Source organism: Temnothorax longispinosus, chromosome 7 (genome assembly GCF_030848805.1).
Source record: "Temnothorax longispinosus isolate EJ_2023e chromosome 7, Tlon_JGU_v1, whole genome shotgun sequence".
NCBI classification, from domain to species: domain Eukaryota; kingdom Metazoa; phylum Arthropoda; class Insecta; order Hymenoptera; family Formicidae; genus Temnothorax; species Temnothorax longispinosus.
The window spans coordinates 3,615,382-3,639,489 of NC_092364.1; the positions used below are offsets into that span (position 1 = coordinate 3,615,382).

At 36.3% G+C, this 24,108-nt stretch overlaps 3 protein-coding genes and 2 long non-coding RNA genes across 8 annotated transcripts; 3 read left to right on the forward strand and 2 right to left on the reverse strand.

Annotated features, from left to right (window-relative positions):
• Positions 1–6: 6 nt before the first annotated feature.
• Positions 7–1,614, reverse strand: LOC139816792 (uncharacterized). Its single transcript, XR_011733084.1, has 3 exons — positions 1,321–1,614; positions 1,103–1,219; positions 7–975 (listed from the first exon to the last, which is right to left on the reverse strand). It is a non-coding gene; the product is annotated as an uncharacterized lncRNA (long non-coding RNA).
• A 282-nt stretch (positions 1,615–1,896) lies between these two features.
• On the forward strand, positions 1,897–8,470 carry LOC139816310 (uncharacterized). Its single transcript, XM_071783723.1, has 12 exons — positions 1,897–1,967; positions 2,039–2,211; positions 2,304–2,513; positions 2,585–2,797; positions 2,968–3,080; positions 3,493–3,724; positions 4,098–4,104; positions 6,708–6,880; positions 6,972–7,181; positions 7,272–7,484; positions 7,655–7,767; positions 8,113–8,470. Exons 1-12 carry the CDS (start codon positions 1,906–1,908, stop codon positions 8,344–8,346), a joined length of 1,953 nt encoding a protein of 650 aa, XP_071639824.1. The 5' UTR covers positions 1,897–1,905; the 3' UTR covers positions 8,347–8,470.
• Positions 8,471–8,934: 464 nt separating this feature from the next.
• On the reverse strand, positions 8,935–21,813 carry LOC139816786 (calcineurin-binding protein cabin-1). The gene is made up of 19 exons (XM_071784524.1): positions 21,603–21,813; positions 19,699–21,251; positions 19,455–19,616; positions 19,194–19,382; positions 18,982–19,125; positions 18,726–18,906; positions 18,528–18,652; positions 18,244–18,436; positions 18,014–18,167; positions 17,791–17,938; positions 16,958–17,722; positions 16,505–16,880; positions 15,536–16,417; positions 15,169–15,445; positions 14,794–15,047; positions 12,835–12,998; positions 12,428–12,698; positions 11,772–11,906; positions 8,935–11,680 (listed from the first exon to the last, which is right to left on the reverse strand). Exons 1-19 carry the CDS (start codon positions 21,684–21,686, stop codon positions 9,890–9,892), a joined length of 7,848 nt encoding a protein of 2,615 aa, XP_071640625.1. The 5' UTR covers positions 21,687–21,813; the 3' UTR covers positions 8,935–9,889.
• LOC139816789 (inosine-uridine preferring nucleoside hydrolase) lies at positions 12,562–14,795 on the forward strand. The gene is made up of 6 exons (XM_071784528.1): positions 12,562–12,687; positions 13,114–13,202; positions 13,384–13,588; positions 13,717–13,888; positions 14,006–14,244; positions 14,337–14,795. Exons 2-6 carry the CDS (start codon positions 13,138–13,140, stop codon positions 14,643–14,645), a joined length of 990 nt encoding a protein of 329 aa, XP_071640629.1. The 5' UTR covers positions 12,562–12,687; positions 13,114–13,137; the 3' UTR covers positions 14,646–14,795.
• Positions 21,814–22,200: 387 nt separating the features above from the next.
• LOC139816791 (uncharacterized) lies at positions 22,201–24,027 on the forward strand. Of its 4 annotated transcripts, none has more exons than XR_011733081.1 (5): positions 22,201–22,342; positions 22,452–22,573; positions 22,748–22,879; positions 23,255–23,343; positions 23,896–24,027. It is a non-coding gene; the product is annotated as an uncharacterized lncRNA (long non-coding RNA). The 4 variants fall into 4 exon arrangements; XR_011733082.1 differs by lacking the exon at positions 23,896–24,027 and adding an exon at positions 23,851–23,888; XR_011733083.1 differs by lacking the exon at positions 22,748–22,879.
• Positions 24,028–24,108: the final 81 nt, after the last annotated feature.

The window sequence follows — 24,108 nt, forward strand, 5'->3', positions numbered from 1 at the left end:
TATAATATTCGAATGAAATTGTCAGTTGCTTTAACTCAACATTACTCATGATTGTAAAAAAATGTTTTATAGATACTTCATATCTCATATGGAATAATGTTGTTTTAAAAATCGCAGTAATCAAAAAGATATCACTTTTCGCAAAAAGAGAGGGAAAAATAAACAAATATTGATATCTTAAGGACGCGATATATACTACATGTGAGTTTTAACTTTTACACGTAACATCTCCATGATCTTTTCGATGTTTCTGTCCTTGGAAAATATTCTTCATTGCGAATTTTCCATTCAAATTCGTTCAATGTTTTCATGTGAAAACGTGTGCATGTTCAATTGCTGCTTATAAATAAATGTAATATGATCTCCATTTTTATCAATGCAGGTTAACTTTAATCTCAATTTAACACTCATCTTTTTCTAATGTTTATTTCTACATGGATTAAGTTTAATCTCGGTTTAACTTACTACTAATTTTATGAATTAAAAAAAGAAAAAAGTTAATTAAACCGAGATTAAAGTTAAAATCTAGGTTGATAGAAATAAAAATAATTCTTACAACTAGAAAAAGATCAAAAGTAAAAATTAAATCGAGATAACAGTTAATCTATATCGGTGAAATGGACATACAAGGCTAACTTCTAATCACACTTCGATTAGCTAGCGATTAACTCATCGAGCAATTAAGATAACTCTTGTTAAAACGGATAAAACATTTTTCTATTGTCGTGGAGAAGAGGACTAAAAATTAAGGGAAGAAAAATTATATCATTATATTATAACGAGTCGGAGAATATTTTCCAGAGTTAGAAATTTTGCTGCGAGCGATTTTGGTCAATCAAATTCATCATCGATCGAATAAAAATCTTTCGAGTTCGCCGCTCAGATAAATCTTCGGTTCGGATTCGGAGTTCGGTCCAAGACGTCTCACGTGAGGCCACTCAAAGCGGTATGCGTGTACCAACGATAACCCTTTGGCTGAAAAACAAAATGTGTTTCATTTCAATGCAACTTTATCGCGTCAATTAAATAAATAGCTGTCCGCCGTGTTCTTCGCCGGCACAGTGCCATCGGCGGTTATATACGAAGCAATTGGCTCAATTACCCGTCCCTCCTGGCGAGTTTAATCTATTCGCTTCAACATCGTTTCTCTCGAGGCACTCGTGTTGCTCGTCCGCAACGACTCGTCGCTTCCCCGCCAAGCAATTTCGACTGCGACCGGCTTGAAACGGACATTTCCCGGTCAATGTCGACGTAAATATCGAACCTGTTGCACAATTTGTTTTGCTTTTGATAAGTCCGTCCTCCTCGCGCCTTCCGCACCTCTTTTTCCCGTAGTGAAAACGTGGCGAATGCGAGAAGCACAGACGAGTGGAAAAAGTGTGGCACGCAACGTGTGAAAAAGTAGACGTATTACGTCCGTTCCTTTTAATCGCGCTCTTTCGCAATCTTCTTTTAGATTCTCTCCGTTTCTCTTTTTCTTCAAGTCTTGACTTTCCACTCTCGAGATCGTCTATAGAAGTCCTAGACAATCGGCTACACTTGCACTTCCTGTGTTTGCTGCAAACAGCTGTTTTTATTTCGAACGCAGAAAGTGCAAGTGTAGAAAAACAAACTTCATGTTTTTAATAATGATAACAACTGATAACAGCTTTATTGTTTATGTTTCAATTAATATGGTCGAGTATTTATAAAGAATCCTATTACTCGCGTATTCTTGTGCCAGAAATTTCACGTCCACAAATTAACTTATATCCTTTATGTTGTGTTTTTTTGACGTTATGTTGCGTTTTGTAAAACTTACATATATTTTGTTTGCATTAATGCCACGCAATACATATTTCCATTGATTGGAATGATCGAGGGTATTGAAAACTCCAACTCTAAAGAGCACTCTAATTAAAACAGATGATAATGGTCAATATAAATAAATCAGGAGTGTCATTCTTGACGCATGTTTGTATATCTACGTACTGATCATTAAATAATTAGTTTTTAGACCTTTTACAAAATGTGTAATGTACAATAATCCTACTTGCAGGGAAGCTGAAAGCTGCGGGAGTGTGACTGTTGAGAAGGTGACACCCGTTTACGGCCTTTCCGAGGGCCCTCATTGGGACGAGCGTACTCAGAAGTTATATTTTGTTGATATATATAATCAGTATATACGCAGACTAGACCCAGTAACAGGTGTTGTGACCAGCGCACACATAGGTAAGAGCATGCGTTTCTCCTTTACGAGCGCTAAATGTTTCTATTGAATTTATAAGCACACATTTATAAGAGATTCCGCAACGTTCTTTCAGCAAATGGGACTGTCAGCGTTGTCGTACCTGTGGATGATTCGACTGACCAACTTGTAGCAGGTGTGGGAAAAAATGTTGTTCTTGTTACGTGGGACGGAAACAGCGATCAGTCGGAGGTACCGGTCAAACTGTTGAGTTCGCTCGAATCTGCTCAGGCTCAAACAAGAACCAACGACGGAAAGGTGGACTCAGCTGGAAGATTTTGGATCGGTAAATTGAAAACGTTGTGATTAATAGAAATGCGATTATTGTTCGTCTGAAATGACTGACATTTTTTATAGGTACTATGGCTAACGAAATCAATGGACAGATAGCTCCCAATCAAGGATCATTATATCGCATGGACAACGATCTTAAGTCTGTGAAGGAAATATCGCCTGTTTCAATAAGTAACGGATTGGCATGGAATATTGAAGATGACACCTTGTATTTTATTGACACACCTACACGCGTGGTTGCGGCGTATGATTATGATCCAATTGATGGGAAAATATGTAAGGTTTATTACATATTTTCATTGGAGTTCTTAATTTTTTATTATATCGTATGAAGTGTGCAAGCATACATCATATGTAACTAAAAATTATAGTAATCATGAGGCATAAGATTCAACGATAGAATTTAGGGATTGTAGATGCTTGTGCTACATATTTTTATGTTTTAGCTAATAAGAGGATCGTGTTCGACCTTAACAAGACTAATCTCGACGGGTCACCCGATGGAATGACCATAGATTCAGATGGCAATCTTTGGATAGCGCTATTTGGTGGACACCATGTAAGTGTACAAAGCGACAGATTTAAAGATTGACGAATTATTGTTTGTAACATTATAGAATTCCACGGTAACTCGCGAAATTGATCAAGTCATATCATTGTTACGAATTCCTTTTGAAAATTCATAAACGAAGATATCTATAGCGCAACCACAGATATTTGTTTGTTTATATATTAAGTTGATAAGTCGTTTTCGTCGAGTGCCTTTTTTAAATTAATTAATTATGGATAATTATTGTGTAGTAGTACATTTGATCAGTTTCGTGAGTCATGCATATATAGTTTAAATTTTATTATAAAAAAAAATAACTTTCATTAAAGGAAAAATGATTATTTCTGGCAGTACAATCTGCGACAAAGCTAAAGTCATTAAATTATTAGAATCTTGTAATCCATAAAAGTGTTTTATTTAGGTTATTCAAGTGGATCCGAAAACGGGAAAAGTATTACGCAAAATTAAGCTTCCGGCTGAAAACGTGACTAGTGCCGCGTTTGGCGGTCCGCTTCTGGATACTTTGTATGTGACCACATCGGGCTATAATTTAAATGCAGAGCAACGAAAAGCGACTCCTGAAGCTGGTGCTTTATTCGCCGTGAGAAACTTGGGAGTTCGCGGATTTCTCGCAAATTCGGTTACGTTGAACTAAAAAAAAAGATTAGTAAAAAAAATAGATTTGAAAGCACATCACGGTTCTTGCAAAAATTTATGTATTCCTAAATTTTATATCGTTGAATAAAAATTATTAAACATCGCTTTTAAAAAGTAGAGGAACTGTGCCTAATATCCTCCTTTTTCCTAATTCCGCACCCTACTGTCAAATGCTACTTTTTTGTTTTCCTTGAGAAAAGATAGTTAAACTTTGAACATATTCATGCCATAGAGATTACATTATGATAATTCTAGAAAAAAATAATGCGGTTTAATTATATTAAGTCTGTTTTCTATTGCTGAACTGGCTGCACTAGTTCAGCAATAGAAAAAACCCATTGTTATGAGAGTTAAGTGATTTAGTTTTAGGTTTTAGGTACATAAAACTTGTGTGAAAAAGAAAATTGCTAAACGGTGAAACAACGATAAATGATGAAAATGATAACAAGAGAAGTTATTTATAGTTCTTAGATACCAAATGCCCTTTTAATACTGGAGGTAAGTTACGCACACATAAATTATATTTAGAAAACGTTCAAGTTTACTGAAGCTAATTACATTAGATTATTGTACACGTAGAAAAAAGTGTCATCATTATATAGTATATGCGGTAGAAAAATGTTTTCTTATGCGGAAATGCCTTAGTAGAATTAGTGAAAAAGCAATGTGTTATTTTGTTTGCATCTGTGAACATACTAAATTAATTAAATTATATCTTTCATTAATGAGAGGTATGTATATAACCAAAACTTCATAATTAAATAAAAGTCTTTTGGATTGTTTATCTAAACTTAATATCTTACGATTGATAACGTTAGAAAGTGCACAATAAAATTTCACTCTCGATTTCACCGTACCTCTCTAAGAATAATAAGATAATTCTGAAAAAGAACGATTTTGATACGTAAATTTGTTTCTTAGAAGTTTTATATCCTCCAAAGAGAAAAATCAGTAGATATACTTAAACACGACTAATTAAAAGAATAATTAACGCTAGGCTTTGCATTGCAATAAAAAAGTTTTTACATTAAAGAAATAAAACTCATATATGTACAAAAGTCAGAATAATTTTGTCACAAGTAATACTATAATTTACCAGCAACATAAAAATTTTAAAGAATAAATTTAATATATATTATATAAATTAGTATCAATATCAATTCGTTGCATTAGAATTTGGTAGACGATTTTACATGCAATTAGTTTCTGCGTTTAATAAACCGAAGTAGAAATTATACGAAACGCATGTAAAACACATAATGTAGCTAATGCGGTAAAGTAATTTCATTTCTATTAAAATACTATCGCAATTGCCTGAATACAATGTTATTTCTTGGGGAAAAAAAAACATTACACATATATTACGCAAAATAAAATGTATACGCACATGGCTTATTTGAGCGATTCTTAATCGTCCAAAGTTATAATTTCGACATTATCAGCAAGGAGTTTATCCTTGTATCTTCTTGTTCGGAACATTAGCGGCTTTTCCCCTGGATATATCGTACATACATGGACATACAATCAGCGGTGGCCGACGGCCTCAAGGTCTCTGAGACCTTCGACGGCACTACACTCACAGAAGATGACAGAGGCTAAATTCTAATCAAACTTCGATTAGCTAGCGATCTCATCGAGCAACTAATTGTAAGATAACTCTTGTTAAAACGAATATAACATTTTTCTATTGTCGTGGAGAAGACTAAAAATTAAGGGAAGAAAGATTATATTATAATATTATAACGAGTGTCAGAGAATATTTTTCAGAGTTAGAAATTTTGCTGCAAGCGATTTTGTCAATCAAACTGATCATCGATCAAATAAATCTTTCGAGTTCGCCGATCAGATAAATCTTCGGTCGAAGTCGTCTCACGTGAGGCTACTCTGGCCACTTAAAGCAATGCGTATACCAACGATAACCCTTTACCTGAAAAAACAAAAATGTGTTTCATATCAATGCAACTTTATCGCGTCAATTAAATAAATAGCCGTCGCCGTGTTCTTCGCGGGCACAGTGCTATCGGCGGTTATACGAAGCAATTGGCTCAATTACCCGTCTCCACGCGAGTTTAATCTATTCGCTTCAACTCGTTTCTCTCGAGGCACTCGTGTTGTTCGTCCGTAACGACTCGTCGCTTCCTCGCCAACAATTTCGACTACAACCGGCTTGAAACGGACATTTCCCGACAATGTCGACGTAAATATCGATGTTGCACAATTTATTTTGGTTTTGATAAGTCCGTCCTTCTCGCGCCTTCCGCACCTCTTTTTCCCGTAGTGAAAACGTGGCGAATGCGAGAAGCACGGACGAGTGGATAAAGTGTGGCACGCAACGCGTGAAAAAGTAGACGTATTACGTCCGTTCCTTTTAATCGCGCTCTTTCGCAATCTTCTTAGATTCTCTCCGTTTCTCTTTTTCTTCAAGTCTTGACTTTTCACTCTCGAGATCGTCTAGAAGTCCTAGACAATCGGCTACACTTGCACTTCCTGTGTTTGGCTGCAAACAGCTGTTTTTATTTCGAACGCAGAAAGTGCAAGTGTAGAAAAACAAACTTCATGTTTTTAATAATGATAACAACTGATAACAGCTTTATTGTTTATGTTTCAATTAATATGGTCGAGTATTTATAAAGAATCCTATTACTCGCGTATTCTTGTGCCAGAAATTTCACGTCACAAATTAACTTACTTATATCCTTTATGCTGTTTTTTTGACGTTATGTTGCGTTTTGTAAAACTTATATATATTTTGTTTGTATTAATGCCACGCAATACATAATTCCCATTGATTGGAATGATCAAGGGTATTGAAAACTCCAACTCTAAAGAGCACTCTAATTAAAACAGATGATAATGGTCAATATAAATAAATCAGGAGTATCATTCTTGACGCATGTTTGTATATCTACGTACTGAGCATTAATAATTAGTTTTTAGACCTTTTACAAAATGTGTAATGTACAATAATCCTACTTGCAGGGAAGCTGAAAGCTGCGCGAGTGTGACTGTTGAGAAGGTGACACCCGTTTACGGCCTTTCCGAGGGCCCTCATTGGGACGAGCGTACTCAGAAGTTATATTTTGTTGATATATATAATCAGTATATACGCAGACTAGACCCAGCAACAGGTGTTGTGACCAGCGCACACATAGGTAAGAGCATGAGTTTCTCCTTTACGAGCACTTAATGTTCTATTGAATTTATAAGCACACATTTATAAGAGGTTCCGCAATGTTCTTTCAGCACATGGGACTGTCAGCGTTGTCGTACCTGTGGATGATTCGACTGACCAACTTGTAGCAGGTGTGGGAAAAAATGCTGTTCTTCTTACGTGGGACGGAAACAGCGATCAGTCGGAGGTACCGGTCAAACCGTTGACTTCGCTTGAATCTGCTCGGGCTCAAACAAGAACCAACGATGGAAAGGTGGACTCAGCTGGAAGATTTTGGATCGGTAAACTGAAAACGTTTGCTTAATAGAACTGAAACGCACGATTAATAGAAATGCGATTTGTTCATCTGAAATGACTGACGTTTTGTATAGGTACTATGGCTAACGAAATCGATGGACAGATAGCTCCCAATCAAGGAACATTATATCGCGTTGACAACGATCGTAAGTTTGTGAAGGAAATATCGCCTGTTTCAATAAGTAACGGATTGGCATGGAATATTGAAGATGACACCTTCTATTATATTGACTCACCTACACGCGTGGTTGCGGCGTATGATTACGATCCAATTGATGGGAAAATATGTAAGGTTTATTACATATTTTCATTGGAGTTCTTAATTTTTTATTATATTGTATGAAGTGTGCAAGCATACATCATATGTAACTAAAAATTTATAGTAATCATGAGGCATAAGATTCAAAGATAGAATTTAGGGATTGTAGATGCTTATGCTATATATTTTTTGTTTTAGCTAATAAGAGGATTGTGTTTGACCTTAACAAGACTGATTTCAAAGGGTTACCCGATGGAATGACCATAGATACAGATGGTAATCTTTGGATAGCGCTATTTGGTGGACAACATGTAAGTATATAAAGCGACAAATTTAAAGATTGACGAATTATTGTTTGTAACATTATAGAATTCCAGAGTAACTCACGAAATTGATCAAGTCATATCATCGTTACGAATTTCTTTTGAAAATTCATAAACGAAGATATCTATAGCACAGTCATAGAAATTTGTTTGTTTATATATTAGGTTGATAGGTCGTTTTCGTCGAATCATGCATATATAGTTTAAATTTTATTATAAAAAAAAATAACTTCCATTGAAGGAAAAATGATTATTTCTGGCAGTACAATCTGCGACAAAGTTAAAGTCATAAAATTATTAGAATCTTGTAATCCATAAAAGTGTTTTATTTAGGTTATTCAAGTGGATCCGAAAACGGGAAAAGTATTACGCAAAATTAAGCTTCCGGCTGAAAACGTGACCAGTGTCGCGTTTGGCGGTCCACTTCTGGATACTTTGTATGTGACCACATCGGGCTATAATTTAACTGCAGAGCAACGTAAAAAGACTCCTGAAGCTGGTGCTTTATTCGCCGTGAAAAACTTGGGAGTTCGCGGATTTCTCGCAAATTCGGTTACGTTGAACTAAAAAAAAAAAATATATTAATACAAAAAATAGATTTGAAAGCACATCACGCTTCTTGCAAAAATTTATGTATTCCTAAATTTTATATCGTTGAATAAAAATTATTAAACATCGCTTTTAAAAAGTAGAGGAACTGTGCCTAATATCGCCCTTTTTCCTAATTCCGCACCCTACTGTCAAATGCTACTTTTTTGTTTTCCTTGAGAAAAAATAGTTAAACTTTGAACACATTCATGCCATGGAGATCACATTACGATAATTCTAGAAAAAAATAATGCGGTTTAGTTATATTAGGTCTGTTTTCTATTGCAGAACTGGCTGCACTAGTTCAGAGTTTATCTTTTTTGCTCCACATTGGAAGGAAAAAGATAAACTTTATGAACTAGTGCAGCCAGTTCAGCAATAGAAAAAACTCATTGTTATAGGAGTTAAGTAATTTAATTTTAGGTTTTAGGTATATAAAACTTGTGTGAAAAAGAAAATTGCTAAACGGTGAAATAACGAAAATGATAACAAGAGAAATTTATAGTTCTTAGATACCAAATGCCCTTTTAATACCAGAGGTAAGTTACGAACACACAAACACATAAATTATGTTTAGAAAACGTTCAAGTTTATTGAAGCGCTAATTACATTAGATTATTGTACACGTAGAAAAAAGTGTCGTCATTATAAAGTATATGCGGTAGAAAAATAATGTTTTCTTATGCGGAAATGCCTTAGTAGAATTAGTGAAAAAGCAATGTGTTATTTTATTTTCATCTGTGAACATACTAAATTAATTAAATTATATCTTTCATTAATGAGAGGTATGTGTATAACCGAAACTTCATAATTAAATAAAAGTCTTTTGGATTGTTTACCTAAACTTAATATCTTACGATTAATAACGTTAGAAAGCGCATAATAAAGTTCCACTGTACCTCTCTAAGAATGATAAGATAATTCTGAAAAAGAACGATCGATTTTGACACGTAAATTTTGTTTCTTAGAATTTTTATATCCTCCAAAGAGGATTAGATATACTTAAACATAACTAATTAAAAGAATAATTAACGCTAGGCTTTGTATTGCAACAAAAAAGTTTTTACAGTAAAGAAATAAAAGTTAGTAAGAAATAAAACTCATATATACAAAAGTTAGAATAATTTTGTCACAAATAATACTATAATTTACCGCTAATATAAAAATTTTAAAGGAAAACAAATTTAATATATATTATATAAATTAGTATCAATATCAATTCATTGCATTAGAATTCGGTAGACGATTTTACATGCAATTAGTTTCAGCGTTTAATAAACCGAAGAAGAAATTATACGAAACGCATGTAAAACACATAACATAGCTAATGCGGTGAAGTAACTTCATTTCTACTGAAATACTATTGCAATTGCCATACAATGTTATCTCAAGGTAAGAAATTAATTAATATTATCAAGTAGATAACTTTGCAAATATTCCTTGAAAAAAGAAAAAACATATTACACATATATATATATTACGCAAAATAAATGTCTGCGCACGTGGCTTATTTGAGCGATTCTTAATCGTCCAACGTTATAATTTCGACATTATCAGCAAGGAGTTTATCCTGTGTCTTCTTGTTCGAAACATTAGCGGCTTTTCCCCTGGATATATCGTACATGGACATACAATCAGCGGTGGCCGACGGCCTCAAGGTCTCTGGGACCTTCGGCGGCACTACACTCACAGAAGATGACAGAGTTTTCGTATAATCAATGCTAGGCTTTAATGGCGCCTTCTGCTGCGGTATTATCTCCAGGTGCGAGTGCTGTTGTAACTGCGACAGCATCGAAAGTGCCTCGACCGAGCTGCCGGGGGGGAATGAAGCCGGTAACGAGCTCGGCACCTCCATCGCCGTAGGCGGTTTCGGCTTGCTGATAGATTTCTTGTAGCTATGATATTTAGCGCTCGCGGCCGCCGCCGCCGCCGCCTTAATACCGCCGGGCTGCGAACCGACAGGGCTTACCGAGATGCCGCTTAATTCTGGAGGTATAAAAGGCGGTTGCGACATCGCGGCGGAACTCGTCGGTATCGCATTTAGTAGATTTGGAAAATTGCCAGACATCGGGACTGGCATGCCCGTCACCTTGGCCGACGATTTCGCCTTCCTCACGGGGTGATTCTGCACGTTCGTTTGCGTCGAGTAAGGTCGCTGGGAGTTCTTCTTCGACAATAATTTGTGCTGCAGCGACGTACCGGAACGTGACACGTTCGGTAAGTTCATGGGCAATGCTTGCTGCTGTTTCATGATCACCGGCGCGCCCATGGATGTGTGGGCAACGTGCGGCATGGCCACGGTCGGATTTGTCGTCACGGTACTACCGCTAGTCTTCAGAGGCGAGTGCGACAACGACGGATTGTGCGCGGGTTGCGGCTCCGTCAACGATTTCGAGACCCGTATCTGCGGCGCGCCCATCTGTTTCGGCGGACTGCTCTTCACTTGCTGAATAATGGATGGCTTGAGCAGGGACACCTGCGCCGATGGGTTGGACGAGTGTAATACCGGTTTCGTTGGCGATATCTGTAGCGATTTGGGAATGTGGACGGGTAATACCGGTTCGATCTGCGCGCCTGGTTGCTTGCCGAGCTGCTTCACCTTGTGATGAGGCTGCTGGCTCATCGAGGTGCTAACTGGCGTTATAGATATGCTAGGTCGGTCTTTCGTTAGTGACATAGTCGTGCTAGTCTTGGCCGCCGCTTGATGGTACATGGGGGTCGGTCGCGAGGTCGACACTGTAGAATTACTTAAACTCAGTAGTTGTTGCACCGACGCTGTCATAGGATCTAAAGAACCTTTCATACTATTCAAATTAGCGATGTTACTCGAAGTATTGACGTTAGAGCTGGATGTACTCATTGTCGAAACATTGCTGATGCTGGTTATGGTAGTACCAGGATTGTTTAAGCTAGTGAGATTGGTTAACGACGACAGGTTGTTCTGATACTGTCTAAGGATGTCTTGATAACTTCCTACTTGATTTAAGTAGGTCATAGCTGTTAGTGGATCCATCATATTGCTGCTTAGTCCGCTGGCCAGTAGAGCCGATAGCATGTTCGGATCGACCAATGGGCTCATGAAATAAGGATTTATCATAGAACGATTCGGTCCGGATGCACCCATGTAGTTCGTGAAGTTACTCTTGGAACCGAACTGACCCATCACGTTGCCTTGTTGTAGAGCGTTCAAGTATTTGTTAACATTGGGCGGACGTCCCCTTGGACGTCCGGTAGACGTTAGATTTCTATGCGGCTTGCGATTCTGCAACGTTTGCGGGGACGTTGAGTTGACCGGCACTTGTGGCACGGGCGTCTGCAACAAAAAATATTAATTTGATAATAATTTAATTACGATCGTGATATTGACAATCGCAATGATAAGGCGGTAACAGCGATTTATTTACCGAGATAGTAGAGGCGACCTGTAGAGGTGGCATGTGAGAGCTATTGCTGTTGCTAGTAATAGATGCGATTTTGTTTGCTTGTATCTGACGTTGACAACACTTAATAGCGATCTCCAAGATGTTTCCTTCCAAGTTCTATAAACAATAAACGTGCGAGTATTAACATTTGAAATTGTCGCGACTATTATTTAATAACTGTTATAAATACAAGTAAGAAATAATAGTTTATAATCGCTTGACTCCTTGAAAAGTCATTTTTCAATGAAATAAAGACACAAATAACATAACATTTTACGACATGGTACGATTGTAATAATATTATATTATTGGTGAACATATTTTATTTTATGTATTTTGCAAATACGTCATTTGTGTGTTATTGCTAGTATTATCTATAAAATCAGTTATGCGAATGTAAAAAAAAAGATTAACACCGGGCAAAAGGAAAGATAAGATCTGATAACAGATAAGATTCAAGATGAGATACACATGTGTATATATATATATATACATATCTATATATATATATATATATATATATATTAATAAAACTTCCGCTGTTTTAAAGCTATATGTAAAGTGTATTCGCACAGATAGCGCTAATTCCGATAGCGATTATTAACAAAAGTATATTTTCTAAGATTTACTATACTTACTTTATTGTCTATATACATCTTGTATGTATCCGTCAATAATGTTGCGAATGATTGTATAGTCGATTCTTTGCCCTGAAAATGTTTCTGGACAAGTTGATATATTTCATATACATCAAGTAGTACTTGTGTTCTAGCGTCCGTTCTAATAAGGTGCACGCTGTCAATTGTGCTTATCGAGCCCATCGCCTGAACTCTGCTCCTGAGCGACTGTTGACAAAGTGTCAGAGCTTGTCGGGATAATTGTTCTCTTTCAGAATCACGTAAGTATTTCCTAGATGCAGAAAAAGATCATGTATTATATCATCCATTTTCTCTTATTACATAATTCTGTCTTGCTATCCTGAGTCAGAAGCGTAAATAACATGATCTAAATTTAAAGCTATGTTTTTAAATTTAATTAATCTTACTTGTCTGAATCAGGAGTCTTTCCGAGCTGTATGCATAGTTGCATTAACATTCGGCTATCGTTGCTTTCTTTTAACACTTGCATAAGTAACGTTACGCATTTCGACATGTGTGAAGCGAAGCTTCCAGGTCTGTCAATTTCATTAACTGGAATGTGCCACACCCCCTATAACACAAATGTTATTTTTAAAGAATATTTGTACAATGTCATATCATTAATATGAAAAAAAGTCCTTGTTTCAACGGTTTTAATAACATATTAATTTCATACATAATTACAGGTCTTATCAGATAATTAAAGGAAAATGGCTATAATTCGTGCTATATCTAAAATTATGATAATACTGTATGTACTTTGTTCCACCATCAGGTAATAATTAAATAATTATTTGATTACTTTTTATAATCTACCGCAAATACTAAAATAGGTAAAAGGTTTCTACTGCTATACTGCTTTGCAAATTTTTTAATGAATAAGATGTTTGCATGCGAATAATATTTTGCAATAAAATAATATTGGAATATATATAGAAGTCCCTTTTGTAAAATAGTCAAAAGTATAGTACTACACCAAGAAAAATAGTGATAGATACAGATCCTGGAGGAGATGATGCTCTGGCAATAATGCTGGCTGTCATGCACGAGGCTCAAACTCGTGAAATCGAAATTCTAGCTATAACTGGCACATATGGCAATACCAATATAAAAAATGTAGAAAAGAATTTATTAAAAATCTTAACAGTTGCTAACAAAGAAGTGAGTATTTAACAACTAAATATTTTTAAATATATATATTCAATTTTTTTACAATTTATAGATAATATTTAAAGATCTCGTACAATACCTATGTATGTAATTATAATTATTTTTTCAAAACTTGGTAGGTACCCGTATATATTGGCTCCAAAAAACCATTAATAAATGAATATGAAGATGATGGTTACTTTGGTAAGGATGGATTTGGAGATTTTAATTTTACCAAAAAGATAACTGCAAAGGTCGACAGATCGAAACACGCTTCTGTGGCGCTTGTAGACTTAGTGAAACAATATCCAGGTATAATTACTTTTATTTAAAAAAATTGCTCACGATACTAGAGCTTTATTAATTTAACATATATAATTTCTCTATTAATTTAATATATATGTTGTAAATATCCAATTTTTTTTATAGGTGAAATAACTGTAGTCACTCTTGGACCTTTAACAACAATTGCTACAGCAATTGCATTAGAACCCAATTTTCTACACTTAACCAAGCAACATATAATGATGGGAGCGAACATCAAAAGGAATGAAGCTGAATTTAATTTTAAGCAAGATCCAGAAAGTGATTGGATTGTGTTAAATAATACCAATAAACCTAGCATTATACTTCCGATAGACACAGTACATTCTCATGCCTTTTCAAAAGTAATATATCATAATATCTACAAATATATCTGTAAGCATTTGAATTTTATATTGATCTTTAAATAATGGAACTTTTTTTTTTATTTAAACAGGATGAGTATAGAAGCCTTTACAAAAGTATGGATAATTCTATCGCAAGCTTTTTGTATCAAGCTGAAAGAAAGGCTTTAGAAAAACAAAATAATACGTGGCTGCCAGCGGATGGTATCACCATGGCAATTGCACTACAACCAGATATAATAATGCGATCTTTTAAAACTAATTTAACTCCGGTACTTGTTGGTGATGCAAGAGGTTCAGTTGTGGCAAATTCTGATAGCCAGATACATAATGCAAATGTTATAGAATATTTTGATAAAGCTGCATTTAAACGTTTAATATTAAAATTACTTTCTAAATGATTTAAATTGGGCATTGACTTAATTGACAGGTCATTATCGTATTATTCTAAAGTAACTTTTAATTTCATATACTATGTGTGTACACATACGTATGTATGTATCATGCACGTAAAGAATGCTTACATCATAAAATTATAAGAATACTTACATTAAAAAAGTTGGTACTTCTTCTCTCGGCAAAAAGTCCTTGAAAATTTTGTCCGGGATAGAACTGACAAGTGTATGTCCCTAATAAGAGGTCCTTGCATTTTACGGTATCCTTCGCTTTTTTGTTGTTAAAGAAGAAGTGTGAAAGTCTATAAAATGACTTGTGATGTTCTGTGAACCTTAATATACACTGCTCCAAGCCAGCTAAGCAATACGCAATTAATGTTGCCACTTCTTCTTCTGGCATCTGTTCTTCTAGAGTTCAAAATATAAATATCAAATGTAAGTTTATAATTTTTGTGCACTAATAAAATATGATACTTGCAAATTAAATAATTAATTTATTTCCATAATAATGAGCAATAGTATACTTTACCATTCTCTACACTATTAGGCTCCTTCTTCTTTTTGTCCGCGTCGCTGTCGACAGATTCACTATCACTGTCGCTAGAACTATCGCTGTCAGAACTATCATCACTACTGCTAGATTCCTCGCTACTACTAGAGCTCGAATTATTTGTCTCCGTAGTCGTAGTTGTGGTTTGCGTAGTAGTGGTGCTTTCCTGAGAGCCTCTTCTACTTAAAGTCATTTCTTCATTCGCTTTGGCTTGCGCTTTTCTTCTCTCTTCTATTTTGTCCTTATTGTCTTTCTCCTATACATAAAAATTAATTGCACGTATCAATTAACATTAGAAATTAATTAAGTCAAATATATAAAAAGTAAAAACATGTAACAAACTTACAGTAGATTGCAAGTCTTCGTTCTGCAACCATTTGCCATCAAATCTTCTGGTATCCTCGTCATCCGCTGAAGATTGCTGGGTTTCTTGACTAATTTCCATTGCCTGTTTCATGAGAGCATCCATTAAATCCTGTACATCATCAGTCTTACGTTCAGAATCGACTGTCAATATATTTGCCGAACTTTTCTTATTCTCCTCCGTTTTCGTCTGCGATTTCATTTTATCGGCACTCTTGTTTTCCAGCTTCTTTTTTTGCAATTTTGATTCATTGCTCTCATCACTAGATATGATCATTATATCATCGCTCGTTTTCTCCTTTTGCGACACCATATCGCAAACTTTGGTAATTATATCATCTATTAAGGCTACGACGTCCTGCATTAATTGTAAGTGCGAAACGCTACTTAATTTTATTCTCTTTGTATTGTCATGTGACGGTTCATCGGGAGATCTCTTACGACTTTCAGACTTTCCTAGTTCTGCAGACTTAATATCAGAGATTTTGCTCGATTTATCTATGATTTCTATCTCTTCGATACTATTCGAGCGTTGACATACTGCTACATTTTTATCTGTATCCGCTGTACTGTCGAGTTCCTTCGACACACTCTTCTCAATATCGGCGTTCTCTTCTTTTTTCTTGTCGTTAATTTTGGGCTGATACTTCATAAAGGGCCCCTCGGAGCAGTTTTTAAGATGCCAATGGAACAACTGACCTAATGACTTCTTCAGTGGCTTTCCCTCGTGTTGCTCCAAATATTTCAGTATACTTGCATGAATGCGATAATGAACTTCTAGGGCCTCTATAGACAGATTTTGTGGGCTCTTGTGACTTATTCTACGTGGATATTGAGCGTTATTCTCATATAACAATTCACTAGCCTAAAATTAGATAGCAGTATATTAATCAGTATCAAATATTAATAAAAAAAAAGAAAGAGAAAGAATATAATAAATAAAATTATTAACCTTTGCGTAATGTTCCAAGAATACAGGAGGATCCTGATTTTTCTTCTCTGCAACTTTACCAAGCATATATTGATAAAGCCACCTTTCATCGTGCTGTATGGATGGCTCTTCAATAGTTTGACATATCCGATTAGCGGATTCAAAGCACTGATCTGCAATCTCCAGCATCTCTTCCTTTCTAGTTTCCAAAATTTCAAATCTCTCCATACTCAACGTGTCGGTCTCTTGTTTGAGCAATCGTGAACAAAATGAATGAACCATATAAACGAAATTCCCATATTCTGTCCAAATTACGGAATGACCAGGCGCCAGCTCGATAGCATGGTGATAACTCGATTGCGCCATTTTTGCCTTGTTGAGAAATTTATCCTTTCCTCTGAAATATATCAAAGACATAATAAAAAAAAACATAATACATAAAGAGCAAAGTGAAATTTAGAAAACAATACTTACATAGGTCTATAATTGTTCAACCAAATCTCTATTATGCTACCCGTTGCCATAGCTAAACCGGTCCACGAATTTAATCCCTTTGGATATAAACACAAATCTAATAAATAATATCGGCATGCGTGTTCCCATTTATTGTTTTTGAAATAAAAGTCACCCAACAGATAATAAATAGTGGATATCGAGTGCGGTAAAGGTTTCGTTACGCTCGGCATCTTATCTTTCGCGCCGATTATGTACGCCGTCATTTCGTCCACTATTTGATTCGGATCGCTTTCCTGCGGAACCAATCTGATTATTCTCTTGAACAGTATCTCCGTATCCGTGGTGATAGAAAGAATTCTAGGGGACTGAAAGTTTGGCAGTTGTTTCGGCTTGTAAAAATCAAACAGCAGCTGCGCCCCGTCCCAGGTTAATTCCATTTGCGGTACTCCGTGATCCTGATACTTCGGCCGCATCTTGTTCACTCTGTTCGGATGACCGTATAGGCAAAAGAATATCTGTTCCAAATATTTCGTGAGCCTATTCTTGATAGAAACATACAGAGGAGTTTCGAGTTGCGGTATAATAAGATTCATAATGAAGAACAGAAGTTTCGCCTCGTTGAAACAACACCACGAGTGTCTGCCGATAAATTCATGTGCAATGAATAAAATCATGATGGACGGTGGAATGCCGTCGTCCTCGTCATCCGATTCGGAATTATGAGAACTTTGTGATTTATTTTTATAAGGGGACTCGGTTTTTGCTCTCTCTTTATCTTCTTTGCTATTAACAAATCAATTTCATAATATATATAATAACGGTATACTATACACATTACTCGACAAACTTACTATTGTAGAATGTAATGTAATAGGATCCAAGGTAGAACAGTTTCCAATGGCATCTCCACAGCATTTTCTGGTACATCCAATTGATGACAAACAATGTGAACTAAGTTTTGTACCAATCTCGATAGACGAGATTCTGACAGATATCTTACTGAAATTATAATAAATCATGAAATTAATGTAATAATATATTACAAGAATGTCATTGGTGATAAGATAATCTTACCAATAAATGCACTGGCTTTGATCGTACAATCTTCTAATTTTTGAAGTGCCGTTACAACAGAACTTGTCCACTTTTTCTGTTCAGTTTCGTCAGAGGAGTTCAAATAATTCTGCCACGATTCATTCAGACAAGCCTCTGCCCAGACATAACATTCCTGAAAGTATTCAATATTATTAAAAATCTAGCGTTTTTTACGTATTTTTTTATGATGTATATATTTATGTTATTACTTCATATTGTTGAAGTTGCCATAAGCTGTCAAGTAACATGTTTAACTGTCGAACTCTGTCGACAATATTTCCATTAGTTACCAACAGCTTGTGTCTCTGTTTGGCAAATTTAAAAGTATCCTGCAATATGCAAGACAATTCTGCATATTTCTTTTCTTCATATAGATGTTGAATTTCGCCTAATTTTTGACCTCTACATAATAAAAAATTAAATTATAGTATCAGCTTTAATATATACAGTAACGTGGAACGTATAATAGTTAATATAAATATTTAAAAAATACCTTTGGATTGATGTAAGCTTTTTCTTCACAAGTTTGGCACTAATTTGAGAGTTATTTTTACAATTTAAGAGCATGATACATGGATTTAGGTTTCTACTTTCCATTTCATGCAGGCGATTTAATAACTGAAAAAATTCAGATCTATTTAGTTTGTAACAATAATTACTTTAATATTAATTTAATATTGCATGTTCTTACCAGTTCTAATGTTTCTATGACTATGTCTATATCACCTTGGCACAGAAAAATATTACTTTTAAGCCATAGAATTCTCAGCAATGTGTATAAATTTTCTTCCTTTAGAAGATCCTGTCTAACACTCGCAAATATAATATGTCCCAATTCTTCTGCTGGTATTCCAGTGCCAAGTTTATCTAATCTGCAATAAAAATTTCATTTATACTACAAGAAGCTATTTTTATCAATATAAAGAAACAATTATTGGGGATCTTACGTTGGATTTGGCAAAGTATCTGGTTTATTATCTAGCCATCTGTCTGTATGAAGCTCACCAAACAACAATGTCGCTTCAGTATCCAACTTCAAAACTTTGTCATTGGCATCTTCATCAAATGGTGATAAATGTGGAATATGTTGTCTGAAAAAAGTATTTTTAATTCAAATCTTTCGCTTTTTAACATAGAAAATTAATCTCTATGCACCTACCTCATAAAGACGTATGCTTGTAGATAAATATCTGACATTCCTTTCGGCCATTCTTGGTTCCATTTAGTACATAAAAATTCTGCAAATTTCGTGATAATTATCATTAAATTGCTTTTACTGCTATGCTGGTTTATAAATGCGTCCACATCGGCGGTTTCTGCTTCTGTCCCAAAGTATTTCCGTGGTTGACTGTGCGGATAAAAATTAGATTAACATTATTAGGTACATATATTAACAAAGGCTTAAATTATAGGCAAATACCTTGTGTCAGGACTTGGCGATTTAGAACTCTCCGAGCTTTTGAGAGTTTCCACATTTTTATTATTCTCCTGATTCGCAAATAATTGATACATATCCATGGTGTCCATAGAATCTTCGACATTCCTACTAGCATCATCCTTAGTTAATCTTACCGTCTCAGGTCTGTAAAACAAATTACAAGAAATTATATTTTACAACTTCTAAACTAATTACATGTGTATATATAGTTATTTAATGTACATACAACAGAGTACTAGGAAACAATCTTCTAAGCGTTTCCTCTAATTGAACATCATCCCTCTCCGCTTCCCTTCTGTTCGAACCTCTTACTCTCGCGGATCGTCTCATGCTGTTGCAACTCCAAGCCCATTGCTGCAAAAAGCATAGTGCACTTCTGCGCCGTTTCTTCACCTTCTGTCCTTCCTCCTTTCCATCGCCTTTCTCGGAATGAGCTTTACTACTGTCTGTTTTACACATTATATCGCTTGCTTTTTCCGCGCCTTTGTCAGAAGCCTTATCGCTTGATTTATCACTTTCCTTGTCACTAGATTTTTCATTAGGTACTCCATTATCCATGCCGTAGACGTCGTCTGTGACTTTGTCGCTCTCTAACTTGTCGACATTTGCGTCTGCTTCGGAGTGCATTTGTTCCTCCAATTCTATATTTTTCGTTTCAATTTGTTCTTCGCACTGCAAACCATCCGTGTCAGACATTCTCAACGGATCCTCATCTTCGACTATTTGCACGTCGCTCGAGCAAGACTTTTTGTCCTCTTCAATTTCAATTTCCATTGCCGTGTCCGTATTAAAAATTTGATTGTCGTCCGACATCTCGCAATCTTCCGTTTCGATCTTAATAGGTTTGTCGTTATCATTCACTTCGTTCGGAATTGAGTCATTTTGCTGATCTACTTCCATCATAATTACATTACTTTCTACAGCCTCCCCCTCATTACTCGCTGCATTTTTATCGCTAGGTTTTTGGACCGATAACACAATTTTGCTAACAAAATTCAAGTTATTTTCGGCGATATATCTATGCATGTCCAGCAGGCTTTCTCCGAGAGCCAGCCATGTACAGCTCGTTAAGGGCATTCTTAAAGTCAACTCCGGCAAGGGTTTCAGCGTAAACTCTGCCTTGCAAACTTCCGCCCACTTTCTGGAAACCTCCTTCGCCTCCGCCAACAATTTGTCACCTAATACATGATCGTATTCGGTATACAAGGGTGGGTCTAACTGCCAGTCGCTATTGTACAATTTGTAACATTCTTCCATACACGGAATGTCTTTAAATATCTTGTCACGGAAAGCTAGACCCTTCACATAACAAGGATCCATCTCCAATGCCACAGAAATATACAACAGACAATTCATATAATCAGGAACGGCGTATAAGGCAGTTATTAGGTTGTCCAAGCACGGCCAGTGATTGAAATTACACTTCAGGCCTTGCTTGAATGACGAGCAAGCCAGTTCCAGGTTGGAAGTCTTCATGGCCAACGTGCCGATCCTGTACCACAGCGTCACGTCGGAATCGTCCAGGTTCGCAGCCTTCCAGTAATTCTCCACGGCGTCTTCGTAATTCTCGCAAGCCGCCTGAATGGCGCCGATGTTCTTGAAGCAGGAATATTTCAGAGACAGCATCGGTCTGGACCTGCCATCCGGCACCTCGGGCTTCTCCACTTCGTCCAACAGCTCGGTATCCAGGAGGTCCCTGAAGATAATCAGCGCTTCCTCTTGCTTGTTCTCCTTCAACAGTTCCAGGGCTTTGTTGTACTCGGTCAGCGCTATTTGTTCCTGGAAGAAATTATCTCACAATTATTTTATCCCACATATCAAGTGTATTCCTTCAGTATCAATTTAATTATCGCTAACTTTACGATTATCAGTGCGCAATAATTTAGATTGCACACCTCGCTGGAGAGAGAGAGATGTATACAAGTTGCACGCACAATCTGGTTCCGAATAGAGAACTCGGACATGGATTTGCGTGCGCTCGATCGTTTCGAGCATTAATTACGCACGCTGGATAAACAATGCTGATGCAAAGATGCGTTGTAAATTAATGTAAACGGTAAGGAAACGGGGCAGGGAAGCGTCGGAGATTTTTTTTTAGGTTACATATCAATGTAAACAGACGTGGGGTACCTGCGCCTCCTTCGTGATCGTGGGTACATCCTCCTCCTCGCTTTCCTCGCTCGACTCCTCGTTGAGCGCCGATATCTTCATCATCCTGCTTGATTTCGCGCGGTGTCACTTATGTACAAAACGTCAACAAAACAGCCGGTTTTCTAGCACGCCGCCATCGGGTCGGGGACCCACGAATTCGGTAGACGAGCTCGTCGAGCAGCCCTTCAGATGATCCAGATTTCCAGACAGGTTTCAATTAAGCGCACGCGAGATTCGAGTCGTTCGCTCGATCACGCCTACGATCCTTCCTCGCCTTCTCCAGCGTTCCTTTCGCACGTGGATTCAGTCTTCCGCGTAGCGGAAAAAATGCGGCTGAAAAAACGAGAAAATAGGTGAATTTATATTCGCGCCGGGTGCAAGAAGAGTGCAGTCGAGGCGAGCGGCGAGCGTACGTATGTACGTACCCACGAGACGAAATCATCTGCGGTGATCTGCGGGACCGAAGACAGGTATCTCGCCGCTTGCGTGCGGCGAGAGGAGCGATTGAACTTTTAACTTGTTTATCTCGCTCGGCGCGATACAAGTAGGATGTTGTTACGGTGCGCGCAGCGGCCGGGGTGCGTTAACCGTATGCCGCCGATCACGTCGGTTCCAGCTTGTTGTTGGTCTCTATCTCTGTTTTCAGTTCGGACGATGTTGCTCGTCGGGAAATGGCACTGATCGAAAGAATCCCGCGTGAGAGGATGTTGTACGTCGAGGTAAGCATGTATACGCGCGTATAATTGCGCTAATACGCCAGCCTCGGCGAATAAAGTGTTATCGGTACACCAGCAGATTGCGTCAAGTGTATCTCTAGATGCGTTAGAGAATCGGCTGACAGTAGAGAAAATTTATAGCGTATATAAGTAACTTGGATGTCTGATCCTGGTATTGTCAGTATACACTTGGGAACGTACCCTTTTGATAGACTGGCGTCAACTGTGTCCACGGTACGCTTGTGTTTTGCCGGGAGAACCTGGTAGCAAGTTCAACTTTGATCGAATTCTGATTAACTTGGTTGGCGATTAATTCAACCGGCAGAATCGCTTTCTAAATCCTTTTATCTTTAATCTAATCTTTTTTCTCATATATTGAATTTATAATTCTATGTTAAAATTGTGCAGATGTTGCTTGATTAAGCTAATTGGAGTTTGACCGTGGTCATTCAATCTGATGACAGATTGGCAACAGAACCCGAGCAGTATCTGTCATCTTACAAATGAAATATTATTTATATGGCAGATACGAAACGACAGGTTTTTCTCCATTTCTCTTGTCAATTTGCCATCGAGTGGATTCAATATTTTAGATTTCCGTTAACATTTCGTGGATAAAATCTGTAGTAGACACTTGATTTGACTATTTAGGACGATTTCATAGTGATAAAACTTGCTTGGCACTGAATTTGAATTAACTGTTGTTAGTAACGCAATTACACCACGCATTACGACCACGTTAGAAAAATGTACAAGATTTAAAATGTGAAGCATATCTTCTATTATAATATTTGATTCAATAATCACGAATGTTTTCATTGTATACATTATGTTACATGATGTCGCATTTTTCTGAAAGTTATACAGATGATTGTCTCGTTTTATTTTCATAATAAAATTCACTTTCTATCTTAGACGGTATGACAGGATTTAAATAAAAGTTGCAAGTAAAAACATCGGTTTATAAACACGTAGTGTTTACATCACTGCTCTTAAAACTCACGGTAAACAATAAAAAATTGTTTTGTTGATGTTCGTGTTTAATGTAAAAATGGAAGAAATTATTTCTATATAATATTATATACTATCATATTGAGAATGACGCAAATCAGTAACAGTCTTTAATGAGAATGTTTTATACAATAAACATTGTTAGATTACAGAAGAGTTAAGGCTGTGGACATTGCAACGTACAAATAAAGAAAACGTGACAACGGCATTTAACTTTATTATACGTATTCTATAGCTTCTAAAGCTATAGGAATAATAATAAATAATGAGTTGTAACAAGCAATAATTTAAGATTAAAATTTAAACATTCAACAAGGCATCCTTACCGTTGACTGTATTCTAACAAGATGTGTAAAGTATATTACAATCCATTCTTGGCACTTTAAATCACCATACAAACAAAAAATTCCCTTTTTACATAATGGAAAACTCATTGATAGATGTAAAAGTCAGAATTAACTTCAAAAATTATAAATGATAATTTTTTTATACTGTTTCAGTTACTGTATTAATAATATAAATTGACACAAGTATGTACATCGCAGGAGACCAGTTGAGAGATGATACGCGAACCGTAGATACAAGACGTGCGCTTGATTCTGCAATTGAAAAATACAAAAGTATTATAATAAAATCGCCTTCTTCCATTTATAGACTTAACCGGAATTGGCAATTAGGTGAGCATATGATATAAAAATATACAAGATATTGTTTTCTATATAAGATTTTTTAGAACAAGTTTAACGTAATGTAATTAT